The 25,292-nt window shown below is 39.9% G+C and overlaps 1 protein-coding gene across 1 annotated transcript; it reads left to right on the top strand.

The window, feature by feature from the left end:
- Positions 1-1,596: 1,596 nt before the first annotated feature.
- LOC134656469 (fatty acid synthase-like) lies at positions 1,597-25,292 on the top strand. The gene is made up of 37 exons (XM_063512318.1): positions 1,597-1,755; positions 2,090-2,282; positions 2,707-2,830; positions 3,120-3,323; positions 3,654-3,770; positions 3,846-4,009; positions 4,368-4,510; positions 4,810-5,013; positions 5,119-5,305; positions 6,036-6,198; positions 6,461-6,630; positions 6,764-6,915; positions 7,080-7,263; positions 7,528-7,676; positions 7,825-8,006; positions 8,086-8,205; positions 8,529-8,642; positions 8,858-9,044; positions 10,165-10,319; positions 10,583-10,828; positions 11,107-11,227; positions 11,311-11,430; positions 11,614-11,729; positions 13,640-13,790; positions 14,261-14,432; positions 14,585-14,694; positions 14,898-15,062; positions 15,830-16,005; positions 18,786-18,935; positions 19,722-19,940; positions 20,036-20,144; positions 20,237-20,378; positions 22,033-22,180; positions 22,266-22,413; positions 22,498-22,674; positions 24,464-24,566; positions 24,658-25,292. Exons 1-37 carry the CDS (start codon positions 1,597-1,599, stop codon positions 25,290-25,292), a joined length of 6,279 nt encoding a protein of 2,092 aa, XP_063368388.1.

Raw genomic sequence — 25,292 nt, 5'->3', positions numbered from 1 at the left:
CTGCTTACGCGCATATTTCTGTAATTCTATACAGTACTTCTCGGTATACAGCGCGGAAAAAAAACACTAGGTGAATTTTAAAATATGATTTTGGTTACAATTATGAATAACCTTGTTATTTTTCTGTTCTTTATTATTATGAAAGACGCACCTGGCCGGTTTTTATGAAACTAATATATTCGTATTAGCGTAGTAGGTACTTTCAGTCAACAATTCACCGTCACCCAAAGACACTTTTTGGAGAATTATTATTGAAAAAAAAAAAAACATTTAAACTTCGTTATCGTTTCGTTCGTTCGGTTTTAAAACATTTAGGTTTTTAGTTCGATTTCGATCGGTGAACCGTTATGTAACGAACGAAAGCAATATTTTTTTAATGAAATTTTTGGTCCAAAGTTATAATATAATATTGTTGACGTTATTTTTCTTTTTAACCTCTAGCCGCCCATACGTCAAACCTTGCCAAGCAAAATGAAATTTTATTTTGTCAACACAAAGTTCAAATTAGAATGGAACAGGAGACCTTTTTATAGGTCTCTGGGCGGCTAGAGGGTACAATCATAAGTTTTAACTTACTTATAAATTCTAAGGAGCTCGGACTAAAGTTTGTGTTGATTTCTAAGGGAGTTAGGTAATTTGGCCACCCTCGGTCTCCATTATGAAGTTACGTAGGTATGTGAAATTTGTGCTCAATTGGAAACTGGAATGTGGGTCAAATTAAATTGAACGTAACATATAAGGTTTGATTACAAATACACATAGACATAGACAGATGAAAATAATAATAAGCATGTTTAAAAACGTTAATCCTAACAATGAAACCTTAATTACATGTAAATACGCAACTAAGTACATACCTATAACGGGTTAGCACAGATTGACTTAGCTAGCAGTAGCACGTTATCTTTTCGCGGATTAGCAAAGTAATATTTTTGTATTAATTAGTAGGTCAATGATTCTAGCTGCTGGGTATAATGGTACTGTTCCTGATTTTACCTATCCTAACGGGATCGTGAACTTTGTATTGGTCATCAGATTAGTGGGTAGTTGAAATAAAAACAGCATCGAAAGAAGTAGAGAAAATATGATATAAATATATATATATTTTGAAACAAATGTACCGTAATGTAAAGGTACCTTCGTACATCACTCTAGTTAAAAAAGTAAACAATATTTAAATGGGCATATCTAGGCTATACCTACTTACTGCATGCGTCTAGGTTTGTACAGATCTACGAAAAATATTAAAAAAAAAAACAGAACTTTCAATAGGTAACTTTATAAGAAAAATGAATGCTTGTAATTTTAGCTCTGTAAAGTTCAGGTGTAATCACGCCAATTTAGTCAGCCTGTATAACTTTATATGCATTTAAAAGCAATATAAATAACAAAAGTCAATTCATTCCGATTGCGCACGGCATTTATTAAAGTACGATATTTTTCACCTCAGTGATTCTGGTATCTTAGCCCGTTCTGGTGGCTGGCATTTCTTTTTACATAATAAAATAATTCATTAAACTATTACCTATCCAAATTAGTCATTAATATAAAAAAGTAATCAAACATTTTGTTCCTTTGTTATCGACTGTGTGTCTGATGGCTCCGACACCACAAGAAGTTCCGAGCGATCTCGGCGAGGCGCCGCGCGAGCGCAGCGAAGACCTTGACGGAAACCGAGTAGTGATCTCCGGCGTGTCGGGTACTTACCCGCAGTCACATCACATCCAGGAGCTCTCCGATATTCTCTACAACAAGGCAAGTCGATTCTTTATCATGATTTCATGAACGAACACAGTAAATCTCAAATTCCATAGCAAAAATACGACGGACGATAAATATTTCGATACAGTCACCAGAAAGACCTGGATTTCAACTTAACTCGTCAAGGACATGCACTTAATTTCGCTTGCTGCAGAATTTTATTTATGATACAAATATATGTGGCAGATCTTTAAATCCTTTTAACCACTTTTATTAGATTCAGAAATAAAATATTTAATAATATCTCAATACTCAAATTTAACCTTACTTAGAATAGTCCGTATGTCAGCAGCCTGAAAAAATATGTTGAAATCTGTTTCATATTTAGGTGAACCCAGCCGAGGAAAAGAAACCCCGATGGAACTACAACCACCCAGAAGTTCCACAGCACGTGGGCTTGATCCCCGATCTGGACACGTTCGACGCTCAGTTTTTCAGAGTACATTATCACCTCGGGGTAAACTTAGATCCGATGTCCCGCAAAATTCTTGAACATGCTTACCAAGCTATTTACGATGCAGGTAGGTTTTGAAACTAAGAGAGAGGTGAATGAAATGAATAATAGATGAACATAATCATACACACAAGAATGGTGATGAAAATTCTAAATTTAAAATGACGCTGTTAGTTCCTAGTCTACACATGACTGTTGTTGTGTAGATTCTCCACAACTCAATACCTAAACAGAGTAGATAATAACTAATCAATTACATAAATTGAATGAATTAGGGGAAGGCATACACTTGATTAATAGTAGATACTTTACCTAAATTGAAATCAATACAATTATTGCTGATACTGTCAATATTGTTGACGTCTAATGAAAATCAGTTTGAAACAATTTTCCTTAAATTATATTTGTCATTGTGTCTCACTGTTGACCCCAATTAAGCCAAAGTTCCGAGTATTATTAGTTGAAATTAATATTCAGCATTATTTTAACAGGAATCAACCCCAACCAATTGTCCGGGAAGAAAGTTGGTGTTTATATCGGAAGTTGCTTATCTGAAACTGAGAAAGCTTTGTTTTATGCAGCGTTTGCAGGCAAGACTGGTTTTAGTATAGCTGGGTAAGTTAAATACAATATTTTGTACTATGTACGAACAATAAAATTACAAGACACAATATCATATCGTACTATTATATTGTAGGGAATCTTTGGAACATACAAATTAAAATCCGAAGGTGCACGTAAAGGCATACCTACTAAAGACTTGTAAAAATCCACCAGTGGTCACACCACTGGATGCTTCTTAATCCGTCGAAGTTTTGACACGTTAGCCGTTGAGTAAAAACTGTGTAAATAGAACCAAGAGGTATTTAATGCCTGTTTACGATCTTCATAAATTGTAATTTAGATGCAGCAAGACAATGTTCGCCAACCGGGTGTCGTACTGGCTGAACGCAAAGGGGCCCTCGCTGGCTATCGACGGTGGGTGCTGTAGCTCAGCAGTGGCTCTGGAGCAAGCTTACCAGGCGCTGACGCGAGGCGACTGCGAAGCGGCCGTTGTTGGGGGCTGCAACTTGTGCATGCACCCGCAGACTTCCATACACTTCAGCAGGTAATAGAACATTACATACCTAGGGAGGTGAATTCGTGAATGCTCCAGATCGCAGGGTGTTTGTAGCCCGAACCGAAGGTGAGAACGAATTACCGCCCGTGGTTTGTCTAAAGTTTTACGTCTTGCCTTGGCCGGGAAGTGTGAATTTCCTCGCGAAGCGGGTAGATAATCCCACTTACGGGCATAGGGTGACGTAAAACATAATTACGGAATTGCTAAGATACATAATATATAAAAAGGCGGAATATAGGGCCACATACCTATCCAATATAAACTAGAGACGTTTTTATTGTAAAAATACAACACTCTTAATACTTTTAAATATTACAGAAATATAACATTATGTAAGGATGGACGAACAAAGTCCTACGATCAAGCAGCTGACGGATGCGTAAAATCTGAAGCTATTTCGGTGCTTTTCTTACAAAAAGCTAAGGATGCATTCAGGTAAACCATAATTATCGATTTACGATGCAATTGTTATATTACGCTTCATGTTAAACCAAAACATTTGTATTTTAGAATTTATGCGGATGTTGTTTTTGTAAAAACATCGTATGCATCTGTTGAAACCACTGGCAGTTTTAAGCGGAAACCTGAAGAAATGACGACATTTCTAGATAAGTTCTATGAGGAAATAAAAGTATCGCCAAGGGATGTAGAATTCGTTGAAGGTTTTGGAGCAGGTACTGGTAGCACTTTGTCCGTGACTTTTTATGTAATGTATATATATGTTTTCTTAGTCATAGTTATAGTATATTGTACAATACGAAAGGTATGGACAAGATTGTTAACGAATTTACATTTTTCATACTTCCCGTGTTTTCCATCACATTTACTACGAAAAAATAAAGCTTTAAGTTCCCACAATAAGTGTTACTTATGGTATAATTACAGATATTGTACATCATTTTGGTATACAGCCATGATATATAATTGTGAAAAATATATATCAGCTATTAAGTCATTAATATTTAGCATTTTTAATCATAAACATAAAAAATATGAGCAAGTGTGATGAAAATGGTTTGTTTGTGTTTTCAGCCGATTTTGAGATTGACAAGCTAGAACTGGATGCGATAGATAAAGTTTTTTGTCTAAGTCGCCGCGAGCCGCTGTACATTGGCAGCATCATGTCCAATGTGGGCTACTGCGAGTCCGCCACGGGTATAATGGGAGTCACGAAGGTATCGGTATCTCTTATTTTGTTGTTGTTGTAAAGAACAACCTTTTTTTTTAAAAAAAAACCTAAAATCCTAAAAATCTGGGTTAACTTTGGGAACCTGAATAAAAAAATGATGCAGGTACTACATTTTATATATTTTTTTTAATTCAGTCCGGTTTTCTCACGATAGTTTCCTTCGCCGAAAAGAGAATGATAAATATCAAATGACTTTCCACGATGTACTTATTGATACTTCGTTAGCAAAGCAAAGTTTATTCCTGGATTGAATAAGTGTCATTAGGAGATCTTACCGACCCTCAGGTGCTTCTGGGGTACCACACGGGACAGTTAGCGGGCAACCTGCACTGCGAGCGAACCCGTGATGACGTGGAGGCGTTGCGAGAAGGCCGCCTCAAGGTCTTGACCGACCATAAACCTACTGCAAGAACCTATGTTGCAATCAACGGTTTGTCTTTAACCGGTGTTAATTCTCACATACTTTTACATGGACATTACAAGCCTAAGGTAATTGTACTGTACAAAGTATTTCTTTTGCATTTATTGGTCATATTTACAAAATTTGTTACTTAATCTTGTGCAATACCTAATTCTTTTTTTGTTCTATTTTAGGATTTGACAAAATATCACAGCGATATTCCACGATTGGTCTTAATTTCGGGTCGAACGGATACAGCTGTGCAAAACATGATCAATAATATAAAATCAAGACCTATAGACGCCGAGGAGTTAGCCTTGATTCAAAATATCCACTCTTACAAAATAAATGGCCATCTCGGTAGAGGATTTACTATTTTGGGTAAGTAGGAACTGTTGTTTGAGAATGTTGGTAATGGTTAAAGAACGAGGGAATAATAGGGATAAGGAGGGGATAATTTATTGACCGAATCGTAGCGAAGGTCTACGTTTTGACTCGGGCATTTTGCTTTTATATGTCCGGATGTTCTCCTCTACAGGTCACAATTCTCAACCGATTCTTGTGAAATTTTGTGACCAGATTCTATGAGTAAATAAATTTTTTTTGTCGATCCCGTTTTTGGAAATTTTCAAAAATGGAGGAGTTGTGACACCTCGCGTTTAAACAAATAGTCGTATCGATATCATAAGAGTATTTTCTTTTTGAGACATGTTTACATAGTAAATGGCAAAAAGTGCAGAAAAATTGTATTGCTGGTTTAGGCGGTATTTAGATATTTAGTTTGTACTCGAGAATGAGTAGCCAAATTTCGTCAGCTTAGCTAAGAACTATCATGGCGCATTTTGTAAACAATCGCTTTTTTGTTTGCACACAGAAAGTCTGGGTTCGATCCCCAGTAAGACAACTTTTTGTATTTTTTTTTCACTTAAACTTCGTATTTTTTTAATAAATTAAAATCTTTGTATTGTTGATTGATCAAACCGCTGTGTGGCGCTGTCATCGTGCACGGTCCCAATAAGCTATGCTCGCGAGGTCTACAGCTCACAGAGCCACTAGTTTAAAATTGTTAGAAAACCCTCAAAACAAACATAAATAAATGATTATTTTGTAGGAACAGACAATGAATCGAAAGCCACGAGCCTGGTTGAAAAGGCAGAGTATTTCGACGGCGGCGATAGGCCGTTATGGTTCGTGTACAGCGGCATGGGCTCACAGTGGGCTGGGATGGGAACACAACTCATGCGCTTACCAATCTTTGCTGCTGCCATAGAACGGTATTTGATATTCTGAGATATGTATTATGCAATAAAGTTACAGTTACGTCGAAGGAAAAATATCACAGCACACCATTATTTTCTATAGTTAAACGTACCTTGATATTGACGCAATCTGCGGGACTATGATAAAATTGATAAACATTAAAAAAATATCACTCTTAAGTAAACCACATGTTGGATGTTTTTACTAATACATATATGGCCAGTAAGTAAATGCAGGGAATTTAAAATCCGAATATTATTTGTTTTTCAAATATAGTTGTCGACGAGTATTGGAACCAAGAGGCATCGATATTATCCATATCATAACGTCGCCCGATAAAACGATTTACGACAATATTCTACATTCGTTCGTTGGAATTGCTGCTGTCCAGATTGGTTTGACCGATATCCTCTTACAATTGGGTTTGGTCCCGGATAATGTTATAGGTAACGTGTCAATGTAATTTTATAATTTCATCATTTATTTCCGGCTCAGATGCTCAGATTTATTTTTTGCAACTTACACCTGGGAAATTAAAGTGGTTGAATTTGCGTCAACAATTTTTAAACTATTCATCAGGACACAGCGTAGGCGAGCTGGGGTGCGCGTACGCTGATGGCTGTCTTACAGCCGAGGAGATGATTTTGTCAGCATACAGCCGTGGGCTTGTCTCTGTGGAAACCCCCTTTATATACGGCTCCATGGCTGCTGTTGGCATAGGATTTGCAGAAGTGCGTATGACAATCAGATGTATTTGGCTATACGTCCTTACTGTGTAATCAACTGCATGTTTTGACTTTGAATACCTAAATATTATGACAGAAAACTTCTATTTTTGAAAGTACCATTTCATTTCTGGTACTTAAATAAAAAAAAAACTACGTGTCCTCATCAGGTATCGAAGATGTGTCCACCGGAGATAGAAGTAGCCTGCCACAATGCGGCTGATTCCAGCACCATTTCAGGCCCTGCAGAAATTATGGGTCAATTTGTTGCTCAGTTGACCACTAACGGGATTTTCGCAAAGGAGGTTCCATGCTCCAATATAGCATACCATTCACGATATATTGCCGAAGCAGGTGACTAACAATTTATTATTATGAAAATTAATCAAATGATTATAACTGAGTTTTAGTCTCTACCCCACTTTGCACGGTCTGAAGCCTGAACGGTTTGTTCTGAACTTACGCTAGCTCCAAAGTTAAGTTATCCTAAATTTTGCTTGTCCTACAAACTTGCTAATAATATTTAGGGCAACATCAGGTTAACCGACGGGACGTCGCTCATTTATGCTTATAAAATAACAAAAATTTAAGTAGATTATTAACTACTTGTTGTTTCAGGGCCTGGACTCCTAAAATACTTGAACGAAGTAATTAAAACTCCGAAACTTCGCAGTGAGCGTTGGGTGTCAACATCTGTGCCGCAGGAAAGATGGAACGAAGATATGGCCAAGTATTCTTCAGCCGAGTACCATACTAATAATCTTCTGGTAATTTGGATTAATTTATGTTGCCAAAATATCGATTGCAAAATCTGTAATTAGGCAGTTCAGTTGAAAAAACGGACATTGCTGGATATAGGCCTCTGGATCTCAAGTTGAGAGAGTATAAGATACATTTTGTGTTTTGATGTTGCAGAATCCAGTGCTTTTTGAAGAAACTGCGCGACTGATTCCAAAGAACGCGGTGCTGGTGGAGGTGGCACCGCACGGGTTACTGCAGGCTATTCTTAAGCGCGCGATGCCCACCTGTGCGCATGTGCCGCTAACGCGCCGTGGGCACCCTGATAATTCTCGCTTCCTACTCGAAGCTATTGGACAGTGAGTGTGACACAGTACAAAAAAAATATTTTTTAATTTAATTCTATAGGTTCTGGAATTGAAATATTTTGTTTTGTAGGTTGTTCATGGAAGGATATTATCCAGATATACGATATTTATACCCAAAAGTCGAATTTCCTGTTTCAACTGGGACTCCTCATCTGTCACACTTAGTGGAATGGGCTCATCAACAAAAATGGTAAATACATTATATATAAGTAGGTACTTTAAAGACAAAACCAGTAGATTGAGTCACACCACATAAACATCTATAGAATTGTTATCGAGAATTATGAAAAGCCGTCGCACACAACCACTTTTAGCAGCAACAAGTATAACAACGTGTTCAGAGAATGTTAGAATAGACACAGATAGATTACTTCTTGAAACATCGCAAATGGAACGCTTAATAAAGTGCTGCAATAAGAATAGCGGATCATGAATGTACACGCTGCATTACCTACATAAAGTGACAGTGCACGGTGCTCACAGAATTAATAATTTTTAACTTACAATCGACAGGCATTTGGCGTTATATGCAAGTCCCGAAAGAAAAACGGCTTCAACGTGCACTTTCAAGATAACTTTAGACGATGCTGAATATGCTTACTTACGAGGTCACCAAATTGGAGGTAAGTATGCCTAAAAAATCTAAGTAAGTATGTTGTATATGCGGACGTGGTTGGTGCGAGCACGCTGGAGTGTTAATGGATAAGTAACAAAAGCCACAGAACCAATGGCCATTTCGGCCGATCAACCCAGGTAGCTGTTCATACTCAAGATCAAGCACAATGGCGTGCTGTGGGGGATGTTGATTATTGGTTGTAATAATTAATTATGTTTCTAGGCAGGACGTTATTTCCATTTTCTTCCGCGTTGGTGTGCGTATGGGACACACTCACAATGGTTGCGCGAGCGCCGCGGCGGGGACTCCCTGTGGAGTTCCGCGACGTGGAGTTGTATTCGCAGCCAATTCTGCACGACTTGCGCCTGCTACGGCTTACTGTGGCGTTGCACCGTGGGAATGGACGGTTTGAGGTTATTTTTCATACATATTTCTTTAAATCCTGTCACTTGTAGGAGTCATAAAGATTTATAGTTTCCTTTGACTACTTTCGCTGTTCTGCTTGCTTGTAACAAAAATATCTATATTCGAGGGTCAAAGTTGCTGCACTATGAAATGACCACCTTTTATTCGGAATTCTGATTTAAAAACTAGTTCAGAATGAGTCATTAAGTGTGTGCCTACTGCTTACCTTTACCAACCTGTTAATTTATGGCTTATGACATATTTGCTTAAAGTTTTTATTTCAATAATATAAAGGTAATACATATAAAACTTAAGAACTAAAACCCGTTCTGAGCCATGCCGGGTCCAAAGGTCCCCATCACACTGGCAGCGTTACCCCGCTGTATGGCGATGGAGACCTGTTGGACAAGCCATGACTCAGAACGGGGGTCATTCCCCTTTTCCCTCAGGCGCTTGCCCAGCTCTCGAAAGAGCTCACGTGCCTCCCGTCCCCAGGGCCCGGCTGTCTCGACGGCAACGGGCACGAAGTCGTAGTTGGCTCCCAAGGCAAAGTATTTTTGGTGCTTGTTTTTGGCGGCAGTCTCTGCCGCTGAGCCTGCCGACTTAGCGGTGTGTCCTACATGGGACGCAGCAAATGTACTCACACAAGTTGCGTCCCATATAAGACAGCGCCCTCTCTGCCAGGGAACCAACGTCAGCCCGTCGGGTCGTTTGCCGTCTGTTCGAGACAGCCCTGGTGGTTCAAGGAGGCACGGAACACCCACCGACAGCATGGCTCGACGCACGATTTCATTTAAAGAATGGTGCCTGGGGAAACGACCGGCGCATCTTTGGCAGCTGAGCCCATGGTGGCCGTTCTCTTCCACCATCACTCCGCAGATGCAGCGGTGCGGGTTGCACACCTTGCACCCCAACCTTAAGGCCACTGCGATCCTAAGGGAATCATTGTCCAGCAGTGTGCCTAATTGAGGGGATGGCAAGGCGTGCAGCCACGCACCCGACTCAGGCTTGGAGGCGGCCTTGAGACGCGCCAGATCAGTTCCCGAGGCACCATCCTGTAAATTTGTGTGGCGTAGCCTACAGAGGATGTCATCCCAGCCCAGCTTAAATACAAATCGAACTTTTTAGATCGATGATGGAATCACAAAAGTGGCTTCAGGTTTTATAGTTTTGAAGAACACTGTTACGTCCGAGAGTAATATTGAATACGAAGAATTAAAGGAAGACATACTAGAGACGGAGGAAATATATCAAATTTTAAATGAAAGGGGCTACATGTACCGGTATGTATAATGCATTTTCACCAACATAATATGATTCAACTTCTATTCAATACTTAGTTTTACCTGCCTGGCTCACCTAACAACAATCATTCGAAAATTCGAGTTTTGAGGGATTTTATATAATTGATGAGTATGTACAGTCAGATGCAGTTAGTTGACCCCCCTGCAAACACATTTCTATATAGGAGGTGAGTTATCTCTGCAGCTGACGTATATTTATGTAAAAAGACCATTATCGTCATCGGCATAATGTCAACCATCAGGGATGAATTCCAAGCCATACGTGAAGTGAACGGATCATATTCTGCGGGTCGCGTGTCATGGACTGGCCGCTGGGAACCATTCTTGGATGCTCTGCTGCAGCTCAACACAATCCGTCAGACACACGACTACGTCTCGCGGCCTGCTTTCATCAGAGCCATCACAATCAACACAGATTTGCACACGAAATCTATAGAAATGAATAAAGATTTGAAATTCAAAGTGTGTGCGGTACAGGACTATACCAGGTAAGACATAACAAAAGTGTAGGCAAAAACAACAAACACCAATTGAAGAAAAAACATTAGAATGCATAGCTTTACTTATTTAAGGTTTAGAGGCGTCAAAATGCATGATGAAAAACGTAAGATTTGTTTGCTTTAATATTGGAAGCCAGTTGTGTTAGGCACTCTTTCACTAGCAATCTAATTTCAGAAAATTAATCCTCTGGCGATAATTCTGTTTTACCCCTCCCGTTTAAAAATCTCTAGCAGATAAATATCATTAAGTGATTATTTACTTACAGGTGCGGTGGTGTTACATTGAATGGCATCAAATTTCGTCATATTGCCAAACCAGACGCAGAGTCTTTTATGTTCGACACATCCAAGTTTGACAATAGATATCAATCTCAAAATGTGTTAAATGTAAGTTCTTAAATATAGATACCTACTTACAATTGTTTTTAATACTTAACACATGGTTTGATATCATATTTGTATTTCATCAGGATAAAAGTGGATATAAAAGTCAAGATGAGAAAATGTTACAGAGCATGAGAGTCGGTGACCTAAACTCTTTACACTGGGTGACAGCCCCGGCATCTGAAAGTAATGGGATCTCGGTAAAGGTAGGGTTTGGTTTCGAATTTTGTGTGACGTCTTTTTTAATAATATATTGCACTTTCCTTGAACTCATATCTTTTCCATTGCAGTAGGTACGAATAATTATTATCTGACGTCATCCGAATGCATATTGCAGCGAATTTTTAAAAACATAAAATAGAATTAGGTGATTTCTTTTGCATGAACAGGTGCATTTTGCTGGACTGAACGCTAGCGATATATTGGCAGCGAATGAACCATTTGTTAATAAACAAACAAATTGCGAAGGTTATTATGGAATGGATTTTAGTGGAATTTTACAAAAGTAAGTGGCTCAAATCAAGTGACTAGGGACCTATTGCACTCATAGCTCTATTGAATGCTAATTTTCAATCTGTCTTTTATTTTTATGTTTTAAGTTTTTATTATTATATTATTTATTATTATATTATTATATTATTATATATAATTTTCACAAAAAAATTCTTAACCTTTCGTATGTTCCTGTGAAAAAATAGTCATTTATATATCAATCATAATAAATACATGTTTAAGTTGAATAGGTATGGAGCAGATCTGCTCCTAAGCGTACCAAAGGTTAGTTATTTTTCTTATATTTTAAATAAATTTCTCTTGAATGAAATCCTTGACAAGTTCACTCTAAAATTTGTAGATATGCATTAGCAGTTTTTGTTTAAAAACACAGTGAGTAAGGACCATGGGCACTTTAGTATGGAGTCTGGTCCATATGCTCAATACTTATGAAACCTATGCCAAATGATAGCTTCAATGCTATCATTTATTTCATACTATGACAGTTAAGTCGAAGTCGAGGGCCAACATGGCCTTTTTTATATAAATAGAACCCAGTACGGCAACGGTTTCACCATAGTATGTTTTATTATAATAGAAAGAAAACGACACGTTATGCATTTTATTATCATTGTATTTATATTAATCAAAAAATAACATAGGTATTATATAGGATTCTACCTACCTACAATATTAAATATCTACAATTAAATCGTCTAGATGAAGTGCCGGTGGATTAAAACCCACTAGTCTACCTCGACCTAAGAACTTCATCTAGACGATTTAATTGTAGATATTTAATATTGTAGGTAGGTAGATACCTATATAATACCTATGTTATTTTTTGATTAATATAAATACAATGATAATAAAATGCATAACGTGTCGTTTTCTTTCTATTATAATAAAACATACTATGGTGAAACAGTTGCAAAAAGTGCTAAGTGTCAAGTGCGAGTCGGACTCGCCCATGAAGGGTTCCGTATTTAGGCGATTTAAGACGTATAAAAAAAAACTACTTACTAGATCTCGTTCAAACCAATTTTCGGTGGAAGTTTACATGGTAATGTACATCATATATTTTTTTTAGTTTTATCATTCTCTTATTTTAGAAGTTACAGGGGGGGGGGGACACACATTTTACCACTTTGGAAGTGTCTCTCGCGCAAACTATTCAGTTTAGAAAAAAATGATATTAGAAACCTCATATCATTTTTGAAGACCTATCCATAGATACCCCACACGTATGGGTTTGATGAAAAAAATATTTTTGAGTTTCAGTTCGAAGTATGGGGAACCCCAAAAATTTATTGTTTTTTTTCTATTTTTGTGTGAAAATCTTAATGCGGTTCACAGAATACATCTACTTACCAAGTTTCAACAGTATAGTTCTTATAGTTTCGGAGAAAAGTGGCTGTGACATACGGACGGACAGACAGACGGACAGACGGACAGACAGACAGACAGACAGACATGACGAATCTATAAGGGTTCCGTTTTTTGCCATTTGGCTACGGAACCCTAAAAAAGACCATGTTGGCCCGCGACTTCGACTTAACTGTCATAGTATGAAATAAATCATAGCATTGGAGCTATTATTTGGCATAGGTTTCATAAGTATTGAGGATATGGACCTAAATTACTCATTGTCCTTTGTTCTTTAATTCACAAAGTGTACGTGTAAGACATTTTTATTTTATTTTTACGTCCCTACTTGCGCCGTCGAGATACTTTTGGCTGACCAGTACGGTTACCATCAGTTTGTCACTGACATAAACGCCGTCGAGAACGTAATTTACTTTCTATACCTACATCCCACCCATATGCGAGTGCGAACGAGATGTATAGAAAGTAAATTACGTTCTCGACGGCGTTTATGTCAGTGACAAACTGATGGTAACCGTACTGACCTTGTACTTGTAGCGGGTCGCGTGTGATGGGCCTCTTGCGCGGTGGCTCGGCTCGCTCGCATGTGCGCGCGCGCCCCGAGTTGTTGTGGCCGGTGCCGGCGCATTGGACTCTGGAGGACGCTGCCACTGTACCGTTGCCCTTCGCGCACGCACTTTACTGCCTTGTGAGTCTACTCATATTCGTTAGAGACTACTTAATCCCGAGAACTGGCGCAGAGATACTCTGGTTTTTATGTTAGCGACTACCATCCATCTACTCGCGATATCTATGGTAGCGATTCCATCTGATATCAAATTCAGAGGCGAATATACGCCTTGTTGGTGTTGGTGCGGTGTACTCACGATGTTTTCCTTCACAAATTATACCTACTTAATTTGTACATCCATTACAAAAAACTCCGGTGCTTGAAGCTGAACTCTTTACCACCAGCGTTCAAACGCGTTATTCTATTACTGTTATATTCGTGTTGGAGTGAATTGAAAAATTGTGCATTGGGAATCGTACCTAGACCAGTGAGTTACAAATTGGTGATTTTTTCATCCAAAGTCGGCGTGTAAACCCTGAGCTATAGACATATATCACTTAGTCGTGGACTTTAATATTACGCTTCTAACAGTCCGTTTAAAAATTCAGGCCATCAAAACGCGGCTACTGCCACGCACGAAGGTCCTCGTGAGCGGTGGCGCAGGCGCAACAGGACAGGCCATTATCGCCATGGCGCTTCATTTGGACTGTCGCGTATTCGTGGTCGTTGGCGATGCTGCGAAGAAAAAGTTCTTAGTGAAAATGTTTCCTAAATTGGATGGTGGGTATATATATGGTTTAAGACAAATGTATAAAGTTGTTTCATACATTAAGTTTTTAAGTTTCTAGTAACTTGACATAACTATTATGCTAGAAGAGAAACCACTAAATAAACAATTTTGAATATAAGGATTTGACTAAAGATTTTTTTAGCTGAAGATATCATCTGTTGCCGAGACGACACGTTCATGAATCGCGTGCTTTCTGAAACTAACGGTTGGGGTTGCGAGTATGTTATATGCGGTAGAGGTGATCATAAAGATGTGAGTTTTTTTTTAGAAAAAATAATATCTGTTTAAACCGAAGTTCTGGCGTTTTTAAACTGCCAGCCAAGTAAGCACGTAAAAGTCAGTAAATAATAGAATTATTTTTTAGATTTAGATTTCGTTATCAAGCAAATAAAATGTGTTCGTCGTAATATTAATAAAAACATCGTATTCTTAAGCATGCATTGTTTTTTATTCAGGCCTATCTTCAGTGCTGTGCGCATTTTGGGAACACATTGGATATTCATCAAGTAAAAAATAATGAAGTGTATTCGTTCAAAATGGGCGCATTGACCAAAGAAAGATCTTACATTCGTGTGGACTTTTCCAGTCTTTTTCTGCATAACGACATCGACACTTTCAAGGTACCTAATAATAATATTACATTAATACATTAATACATTCCGAGTACTCCAGAGAGTCGGTCAGGGTCTCTGTCTCCAGCGTGTGTTCGTCGGTTGGAGTGGAACCCCAAGGGGACCCACAGGACTCTCGGCTCTGGCTTGGCTTAATTGTGTTGCGCCTGGCCGTCTTTACGATGGCGAGTCACCGCCCGCCTCGATAACACTGTATATCACAATGTTATGGCAGGTGTCCGCAACTCTTAGCAATAGCCTAGTCTTATTTTCCAGACAAATTTAAACCATAGACCAGGACTCTTTTCATTTTTCTACAATAGCCTCCAATGTCTGCTGAAACCGGTTTATGGGTATATATCTATGTATGCGTTCCAGCAGGCGTTCTACATGAAATTAAAGCTCTCCTAACGGACTCTACGTGTTGGATCTATATCCACACGCACACCTTATAAATGACCGGGTTTAAAAACCCGAGAATTTGTAACCGAGATACTTACATATTTATATCCTGTATAATACATATTTACTTACAAATAGGCAATTACATATTTTTGTACATAGTACGGTCGAGTTCATAAACATCTTTACAAGTCAACGTTCCAAAAATATCACGACCTTATTGTCAGTGGCTTAGAGGCGTGTTAATATTTTTTTAAACGTTGGCTTGTAAACATGACTATTAACTCGACTGTACATATTAGATCAAGACTAATTAAAACGCTTAATTTAGTGTTAGAAAGTTTAGTAAAATCCTAATTTAAATGTCAACACAGAGGCTGCAACACTTGTTGGCGGAGGGCATCAGCGGGGGCTGGGTGCGTCCGCTGTCACGCGTCGTGTACGCGCCCGGCGACGCTACGTGCGCGTTTCGCTTGCTCGCGCGCAGTCGACACCGAGGCCGCGTGATGCTGCGCGTTCAGGAATCGCCGACATCACTTGTGGAGCCCAGGTTCACAATTACGAGTATTTCAACACAGAGGCTGCAACACTTGTTGGCGGAGGGCATCAGCGGGGGCTGGGTGCGTCCGCTGTCACGCGTCGTGTACGCGCCCGGCGACGCTACGTGCGCGTTTCGCTTGCTCGCGCGCAGTCGACACCGAGGCCGCGTGATGCTGCGCGTTCAGGAATCGCCGACATCCCTTGTGGAGCCCAGGTTCACAATTACGAGTATTTAATGGTTAATATCACAGACTTAAATATACCTAGATGACGCAAATGCATCTACTTCGCGTGTCCGAACCCCGACGAATCGTCGAGGTTGACCGTCGCTACTGACAGTTCACGCGCGTCAGTTGTTGCAGCCAGTAGTTCGTAAAAATGCCTCGTTGCGTGATAAGTAACTGCAACAGCCCAAAAATTGCAAGCACCCAAGGGCAAGGACATATTTCCTATCACAGGTAAGTAATTTTAAAATGATATTATGCGTAAATTCATTTTAAAACAATTTTTTAAGTATTCCAAGTTGTGTTTCCAATAATATACCTAAGTAACTATAGATTAACGTTACAAAACTATTTTTACATTACATTGCGCGTTTGCTTTGAGCGTTTGATCTGACGTTGTGTGTTAAAGAGTCGATGAATATCGGAACTAGCGATACTGTCGCGCATCGCTTCGACTTCGTGGTACAGGCCAATTCTCATTCGTCCGTCAAATTTAGCGACTAGTGTTGTTCGTTCTACAATATCAATAATCGATTCTAATCGATTACTCGATTTCGAACAGACGAATGATATTATCTAGTATTAAAAAAAATTAATCGTTATTATTAAAAAACCGGCCAAGTGCGAGTCGGAATCGCGCACGGAGGGTCCCGCACCATCAACAAAAAACAAGCAAAAAAACGGTCACCCATCCAAGTACTGACCCCGCCCGACGTTGCTTAACTTCGGTCAAAAATCACGTTTGTTGTATGGGAGCCCCACTTAAATCTTTATTTTATTCTGTTTTTAGTATTTGTTGTTATAGCGGCAACAGAAATACATCATCTGTGAAAATTTCAACTGTCTAGCTATCACGGTTCGTGAGATACAGCCTGGTGACAGACGGACGGACGGACGGACGGACAGCGGAGTCTTAGTAATAGGGTCCCGTTTTTACCCTTTGGGTACGGAACCCTAAAAAGGAGGGTAATTTGAACATATACGAATATTATGTTTAAACGTTTAGTATGTTTATAAATTACTACAGTGTTTCAAAAAAACTTTCATTATTTTTGTTTTCCACATGATCCAGTCATAGATTTTGAAAATACCAGTTTCATTGAAGGGAAAAGTTGGGAAGAAGATCATTCGTCTGTCAGAAAATCGATGTTATTCATGACAATCGATTTGTGATTTTTGGCGTGGTTCGCGGGGGAGCGGGGAGTGAGCGAGCGAGACCGCAGATATAAAATCTATGAGTATGAGCAAGACAGTTGAATCGTAGCGGGGCAGAGGGGCATCGGCGTCTTTGAATCGGTTAGGGTTTCCCATCACTAAATTGCGGCTGTGACGTCACAGTAGGTGGTAAAAAGTCGGCACGCTTGGTTTCAATACAAATCGTGATATTTGCTTTATCTATGGTATATTTAAGTCTGTGGTTAATATCTATATTATCTATAGACAATACAAGTTTGCGTCTTACTACGTAGACATAATTAATTTGTACCTAACAGTACTTACGCCATCGGGAGTTAACATACAGAACAAGGTTAATAGTAGTGGCTCTGTGAGCTGTAGACCTCGCGAGCATAGCTTATTGGGACCCGTGCACGATGACAGCGCCACACAGTGGTTTGATCGATCAACAATACAAAGATTTTAATTTATTAAAAAAAAATACGTAGTTTAAGTGCGAAAAAAAAAATACAAAAAGTTATGTCTTACTGGGGATTGAACCCAGACTTTCTGTGTGCAAACAAAAAAAGCGATTGTTTACAAAATGCACCATGATAGTTCTTAGCTAAGCTGACGAAATTCGGCTACTCATTCTCGAGTACAAACTAAATATCTAAATACCGCCTAAACCAGCAATACAATTTTTCTGCATTTTTTGCCATTTACTATGTAAATATGTCTCAAAAAGAAAATACTCTTATGATATCGATACGACTATTTGTTTAAGCGCGAGGTATCACAACTCCTCCATTTTTGAAAATTTCCAAAAACGGGATCGACAAAAATTTTTTATTTACTCATAGAATCTGGTCACAAAATTTCACAAGAATCGGTTGAGAATTGTGACCTGTAGAGGAGAACATCCGGACATACAAAAGCAAAATGCCCGAGTCAAAACGTAGACCTTCGCTACGCTTCGGTCAATTATTTTAAAGGATCGTAGCAAGTGGAAGTCCGTGGTCTCTGCCTACCCCTCCGGGAAATAGGCGTAATTATATGTATGTATGTATGTTACACTCTTGGAGTTGCAGGTATCCATAGGCTACGGTAATCTTTTACCATCAAGCGGGCCGGGACATACTAATCGACGCGGATTTGCCGAGAATAAAAACGATTTTTAGGGGGAAAATGCCACATCTTTCGTTATTTCGGCTGGTCTACGTAACATGAACCGGCCAGGAATAAATGTAGCGTTCCATGCCTAAAGGGTCCTTATGCTACATGTACATAAGGACCCTTCTCAGATGGAAGGCTACAAAATATTCTCTGTTTCAACAATGTAATTCATTTGTTATCGATAAACTTAGTAATGGTCTTTAGCATTAGCACTTCGTCAATAAATGTGTTGCAGACTAACATGCTCACAAGCACACTGCCAGCTGGTGGTAGGCGACTCATTGGGGCTCACCATCTGCCTTGTCTCGCGCCTGGTGCAACGGGGCGCACGCGCGCTCCATCTGCAGTTCCCCCACATTGGGCCGCGTCTCAGTAGACAACTAATGTACGTATAACGGCTCGGCCACGACATTGAGCGACTTGCGACAGCGGCAGCTACAACCATAGGTGGGAACGAAAGGTCCGATCGCTGTGGCTCGCTCCAACCTATGGTTATCGCTGCCGCTGTCGCAAGTAGCTTAATGTCGTGGCCGAGCCGTAAAGCGCGCAGTTGTTTTATGCGATACACGCAGCGTTGAACGCATGCGTTAACGGAATGTATGAAAAACGACAATGCGCTTACCGCTGCTTTTACGGCGTAAAACAATATAGTGTCATTAGACTATCTAATGTAAAATGCATGCGTCCAAGTGTAAGGCCAGAGTGGACGCTCGAAGCGGAGCGTTCGGCGGGGCGTGCAGCGTGGCGTCGGGCTCACGCGTGATATGAGCAGCGTGCACTAAGGCCGCTCCTATACGGTTGCATTTGTTTAACATGCACGCCGCACGCCCCGCCCCGCTGCACGCCCAACTCCAGCGTCCACTCAGGCCTTACACTAACGCTGCGTTTATCGGATAAAACAGCCGCGCGCTTAACCGACACAGGCTGGGGTGCAAATGATTTCAGCAGGACCTTATCCAAATACGGTTACGGTTATAAATTTGCGGTATCTTTGAAGTTATGTAATAATAAATCTGAGAAAATGTATGAGCACATATAAGACTGATTCACAAGTAGGTCCATAAGATCTGACCAGTTACCAAGGATCCAAGGTTCCAAATAATTAAATAGGTAAATACCAAACTATCGTAGAAAACTTAGTTCTAACTATGTATCTTTATTTTGTTGACAGATCCTGGCAAAAATTGGGCGTAAATTCTATAACATCCTCGTTCGACCTTGCACAGAACGACTGCGCGTCAAACCTGCTGAAACTAAGTTCAGGCCTGGGCCCAGTTGAAGGAATATTTGTAGTGATGGCGGAACAACAGACTGGTCAGACACAAGCCCTTTATAAATCACTATTGGCTAATTTGGACGCAGAGACTAGAAAAGCCTGCCCCTCTATCAAGTAAGTTTTAGGGTCTAAAATGTACAATATACATCGTGTCTCTTATATACGTCTGAATTTAATTACCTACATTCAAATAATTCACAACTATACAGGTACTTTGCAGTGGTTGGTGTCAATAACTCTGTAGGAGAAGACATTTGTGTCTCGAGGGCATCATATCAGTTGCCGGCAATGATGCTTTCCCTATCAATGGATACAAAGGTACAATCGGATTAAAAATATATAGTTTATTTATTTCGATAGGTATAGAATTAAGTATGAAATGAAATACTGTTGATTCTTACGTCTTGCAGGTTGAAGGTATTTTACCAACGAGTTACGGTGGCATTGTTAATGTAATAGAGCAGGGTTTGCAGACAATGCAACCTGTGATTTTTGCTCAGCGTCCCGTTTACTGTGAGGCCTCTCTTACACAGGAAATAAATAAAATAACTGGTGAGTGTGAATCAAAGCAACCGAAAACATCATCGGTACCTATTCAAACATTCCATTTCTACACTACACTAAATAAAACAAAATTGCAATTAAAATTACTGTCAGATCCTAACAACCGCCTTGATCGTTGTTGATTATATTGACGATGAGCTGACTTCTGTCACTTGCCTTTATTCGATATTTACTTAATTATTTAAATAACCCAACAGATTTGCTCACGGAATTGCCAAGACTTTGATTTTATGCCAGCGAATATACTTATAACATTTAATTTAACCTTACTTAGTTTTGAACTTTTTGTATAAACTTTCTATTGTTTCTTACTAACATACGAGGGGTGATTGGAAAGTTCACGGCCTAAGTATGAAATCAAATCCAAAGATTTTATTTAATATTTTTATTTCTCTACGTAGTCCCCGTCGAGCTCTTTGCACTTGTTCCATCTGGATTCCAAAGCCATTATACCACTTTTGAAGAAACTTTGCTCCAGGCCTTCAAAATAAGTGTCCACTTCTGCTTGAACCTCGTCGTTGGTAAAAAAATTCTTACCGCCCATGTGTTTTGTTAAATTTGGAAATAGATGGAAGTCCGATGGTGCCAAATCAGGCGAATAAGGCGGGTGGGGCAATAATTCAAACCCACAGTTGTGAATTTCTGCTATCGATTTTATTGACGTGTGCACACGTGCATTGTCCCGGTGAAAGAGAACTTTTTTTGTCAACAATCCAGGTCTTTTTACTTTCAGATCTTCTCGTAATCGGCGTAAAAGGTCGCAATAGTAGTCCGAGTTTATAGTGGTACCTTTCTAGAGATAGTCAACCATTATTACTCCCTTTGCGTCCCAGAAGACCGATGCCATGACTTTATTCGCCGACAAAATGGCCTTTGCCTTTTTGGGTGGCGGAGATCCAGCACGAACCCACTGCTTTGATTGCTGTTTAGTCTCGGGCGTGTAGTGATGGACCCATGTCTCATCCATAGTAACATATCTGTCCAAAAAGTCTTGAGGGTCAGCTTCAAACAAGTCGAGACAGTCGCGTGAAATTGTTAGACGAGTGAATTTTTGTTCCACTGAAAGGAGTTCGGAACCCATCTCGCCGACACCTTTGAAAAACCTAATTCGTTGACTATAATGTTTTGGGTTCTTTCATAGGAGATGCCTAAGATGTCAGCTATTTCCCTTACTTTTAATCGTCGGTCTTGCATTATCATCTCGCATATAATTGCCACATTATATGGATTGGTCGCAGTGGTTGGTCTCCCGGGGCGAGGGTCATCTGCGATATTGACTCGTCCCCGCTTGAATTCAGCTGCCCACTTTTTTACTGTCGTATATGATGGACAGGATTGCCCCAATGTACACTGCATATCTTCAAAAATTTGTTTTGGTGTCAATCCTTTTTTATGAAGATATTTAATTACAGCACGTTGCTCCAAATTGTCCATTATGAAAAATCTGTTGACTCTTATTTTTAAATCAGACGTATAATTTATTTTTACAATGTCTTACAATTGAAATTTCGCGGGATGACAACTGAATAATGACAGTTCAAAATGGCGGCAGAAAAAAATTAAAAAGTTTTTTTTTTAATGGTCAGGCCGCGAACTTTTCAATCAGCCCTCGTATTATCTAAATACTCCCACTGATTTCCAGGTATCACCATATCAGAAAATACTCCAAACAGCCAAACGTTGCAAGATTTTGGCTTAACTGAAGATAAAATTCAAGCCCTTAGGGTATTTTTAGACAGCCAGAATGTAACAATCACTGAAAATGAAGTGCAAATGTTAAGTATAGAAAAGTAAGTACTATAAAATTAACACATGAAATAATCATTTTATACATTAATTTATTAAACCCATACAAAATAAAATGTTGTGTTTAAGATTACGGGAAATTGAAGCCACGTCACAAGAAGCAGATTACGCTCCTGTCCGCGGCTTAAGTGCTTTCTTTCCCTTCGTTGATTCTGATGAACTCTTAGCCGCTATTGACACAGTGGTGATGCCCACACTTACACAAGCCAGCGATATGGTTTGTAGAAAAACTTATATTAATAGCAATAATTAATTTCCTTTTAAGACGAAGTGTCTACCTTCAAAATAAAAACATTTTTAGAGAGATGACGAGTTCAACGCTTCGGAAGCGTGCCTGTACATAGTGCCTGGACTGCTAGGGCTACACCAACGGTACCACGAGCTATGTGAACGCTTGCAGCTAGCCGCGGTCGTGCTGCAGCCCGGACTCGACCATCCCGATGAAACTCTCCAGGAGATGACTGCTAGATATGTCAGGGTATGATACCAATCAATACTTTAACGGATTTCTGTACATGGGGTTACCACAAGTCACAACTATGTAACATGTAAAACTATGTTTTATAAAGACCAACCGCCAACCTACGTTATAACGTAGCAAAGTTTTTATTATTATAATTTTTAAGAAAAAAAAACCGACTTCTATGCGGCCCGGTGAAAGATTATTGTAGATGGTGCGCTATGTAGAAAAGGAGGTAAAACCACCCACTTTTCTAGTAGCATTTCGTTTCTGTAAGGCTCGCAGTTCTAACCTAACCTAACCCACTTAACGGCGCATGCGGTGCGGTGTACGGGGGTTTGAGCGGGAGGGGTTTGGCCTCATCATACTTTATACCTACATTTTATGGTAGGTAATCATAGTAGTTTGTTTAGTTTAGGTATCATAGTGGTTTTCCGGGTCAAGGTCCGGGTCTGTGTCCGAGTCCGGGTCTAGTCCAGGTCCGAGTCCGAGTCCAGGTCCGGGTCCGGGTCCGAACCGGATCCGGGTACGAGGCCGGATCTGGATCCGAGTCCGGGTCCCAGTCCAAGTCAAAGTCGAAATTCGAAATCACTAAACATGTACTATGCGTCGTTGAAGAGTTCTGTTCTGATCATCATCAGCAGTTCCAGTTCATCAAATGCGACAGTTTTTAATGTTAATGCTTTATTTTATGATGAAAATACAGAAAATTATATACGTGTGCCTTTAAGATTTGAGGAGTTCCCTCGATTTCTCATGGATCCCATGTTCAGAACTTGAGCTTGACATAAATATGGCTTAAAAACCTAACTTGCTTAACAAACATAACGAAAAGGAAAAATCGCCAAACGCGAGCTATGCGTCGTTAAAGAGTTTCGTTCTGGTCATCATCAGCAGTTACACTTCCTCAAATGTTACTTTTTAAATGTATATGCTTGGTTTGTTGATTAAAACACAACAATCACTATATGTATGCCTTTAAGATTTGAGGAGTTCCCTCGATTCCTTATGGATCTCATCATCAGAACTCGAGCTTGACAGAAATGTGGCTTAAAAACTAAACTTGCTTAACAAACATAACGAAGAGGACAAATCGCCAAACGTGAACTATGGGTCGTTGAAGAGTTCTGTTCTGATCATCATCAGCAGTTCCACTTCATCAAATGCGACAGTTTTTAATAAAAATGCTTGATTTTCTGATGAAAATACAAAAATCTCTATACGCACGCCTTTAAGATTTGAGGAGTTCCCTCGATTCCTCATGGATCCCATCATCAGAACTCGAGCTTGACAAAAATGTGGCTTAAAAACTTAACTTGCTTAACAAACATAACGAAGAGGACAAATCGCCAAACGTGAACTATGCGTCGTTGAAGAGTTCCGTTCTGATCATCATCAGCAGTTCCACTTCATCAAATGTCACGTTTCTGAATGTATATGCTTGATTTGTTGATAAAAACACAAAAATCACTATATGTATGCCTTTAAGATTTGAGGAGTTCCCTCGATTCCTCATGGATCCCATCATCAGAACTGGGTTTTGACAAAAACGGGACCAATCTGTATGCATATACATACAATCAAAAAAAGAATTTTCAAAATCGGTCCAGTAATGACGGAGCTATGGAGTAACAAACATAAAAAAAAATAAAAAAAAAACATACAACCGAATTGATAACCTCCTTCTTTGAGATTTGGAAGTCGGTTAAAAAATAAGCTTTTATGTTCTACAAAATTAGATAATTGGATGAGATGATGTACAAATTCAGTAGTTATTACCTACTAATGTGGCGTGGTGATTTTACAGATGTTTTTAAAGAAAAGAGGCGGAACAAATCAATTCTACTTATTGGGTCACGAGATAGGTGTACTGTCAGTTTTCGAGATGGCTGCCGAATTGGAAAATCACGGTATGTTCTTTTTTTTTTTTCCCTGTGCACGTTAGTTACTCTAGAGTTCAAGCCATATACGTTAGGATGAAATATTTTGTATGTATCACAGGTATGACGGGCACGGTTTTCTGCCTGGGCGGCGGGCCGGAACAATTCTTAGACGAGCTCAAGCGGCAGCTACTTGTGGCGTGCGCTGGCGCAATCGACTCGCAATCGATTCTCCAACAAGCAATTGCCCGTCACATGTGTGCACTCATGGGCGTCGCGTCAGCTCAGCTGGATGCCGCGCTACGTGAAGCGCCTACATGGCAACAGAAGGTAGACGTGAGCGTGCGCGCGCTACGAGGGCGCGTAGCTCACTCAACGCAGTACGCGCGCTTGCTTATAGAGGTAGCGTATGCAAGAGTGATGCGGACGTTGCGGTACAAACCGCCAGCACCACGAGCACTTCAATCCCGCATAGTACTCCTGCGCTCACCCACGCCCGCTTCGCCTGTTGTCAGCCCGCTTGAACTGCAGCGCTACTCGCGCGTGCCCCTCGTCGTGCACGACCTGCGCTCGCCGCCCGCACATGCAACCAACGACTTGCGTGCCGCTGCCATCATAAACCGCTATCTCGACGAGGAAACAAAGCAATGCTTTGCTAGAAAAACGCTCTGTCATACCTATTCGATGAATCCTGAATCGTTTATTGGTATTGGTGATTTTGAGGAAGGTAGCAACTGTAGCAAGATTAAAATCTAG

Source organism: Cydia amplana, chromosome 1 (assembly GCF_948474715.1).
Source record: "Cydia amplana chromosome 1, ilCydAmpl1.1, whole genome shotgun sequence".
NCBI classification, from domain to species: Eukaryota; Metazoa; Arthropoda; class Insecta; order Lepidoptera; family Tortricidae; genus Cydia; species Cydia amplana.
Note: the sequence above shows the minus strand (reverse complement) of the source record. Positions and strands in the feature narration are given on the sequence as shown.

What these genes read in the sequence shown, in the direction of transcription:
- LOC134656469 (XM_063512318.1), top strand. Translation starts at nt 1,597, where the DNA reads ATGGCTCCGACACCACAAGAAGTTCCGAGCGATCTCGGCGAGGCGCCG. An exon ending in GTGGGAATGGACGGTTTGAG is followed by an intron (nt 9,045 to 10,164) that starts GTTATTTTTCAT and finishes CGAACTTTTTAG; the next exon opens with ATCGATGATGGAATCACAAA. An exon ending in CGTCTCAGTAGACAACTAAT is followed by an intron (nt 18,936 to 19,721) that starts GTACGTATAACG and finishes TTTTGTTGACAG; the next exon opens with ATCCTGGCAAAAATTGGGCG.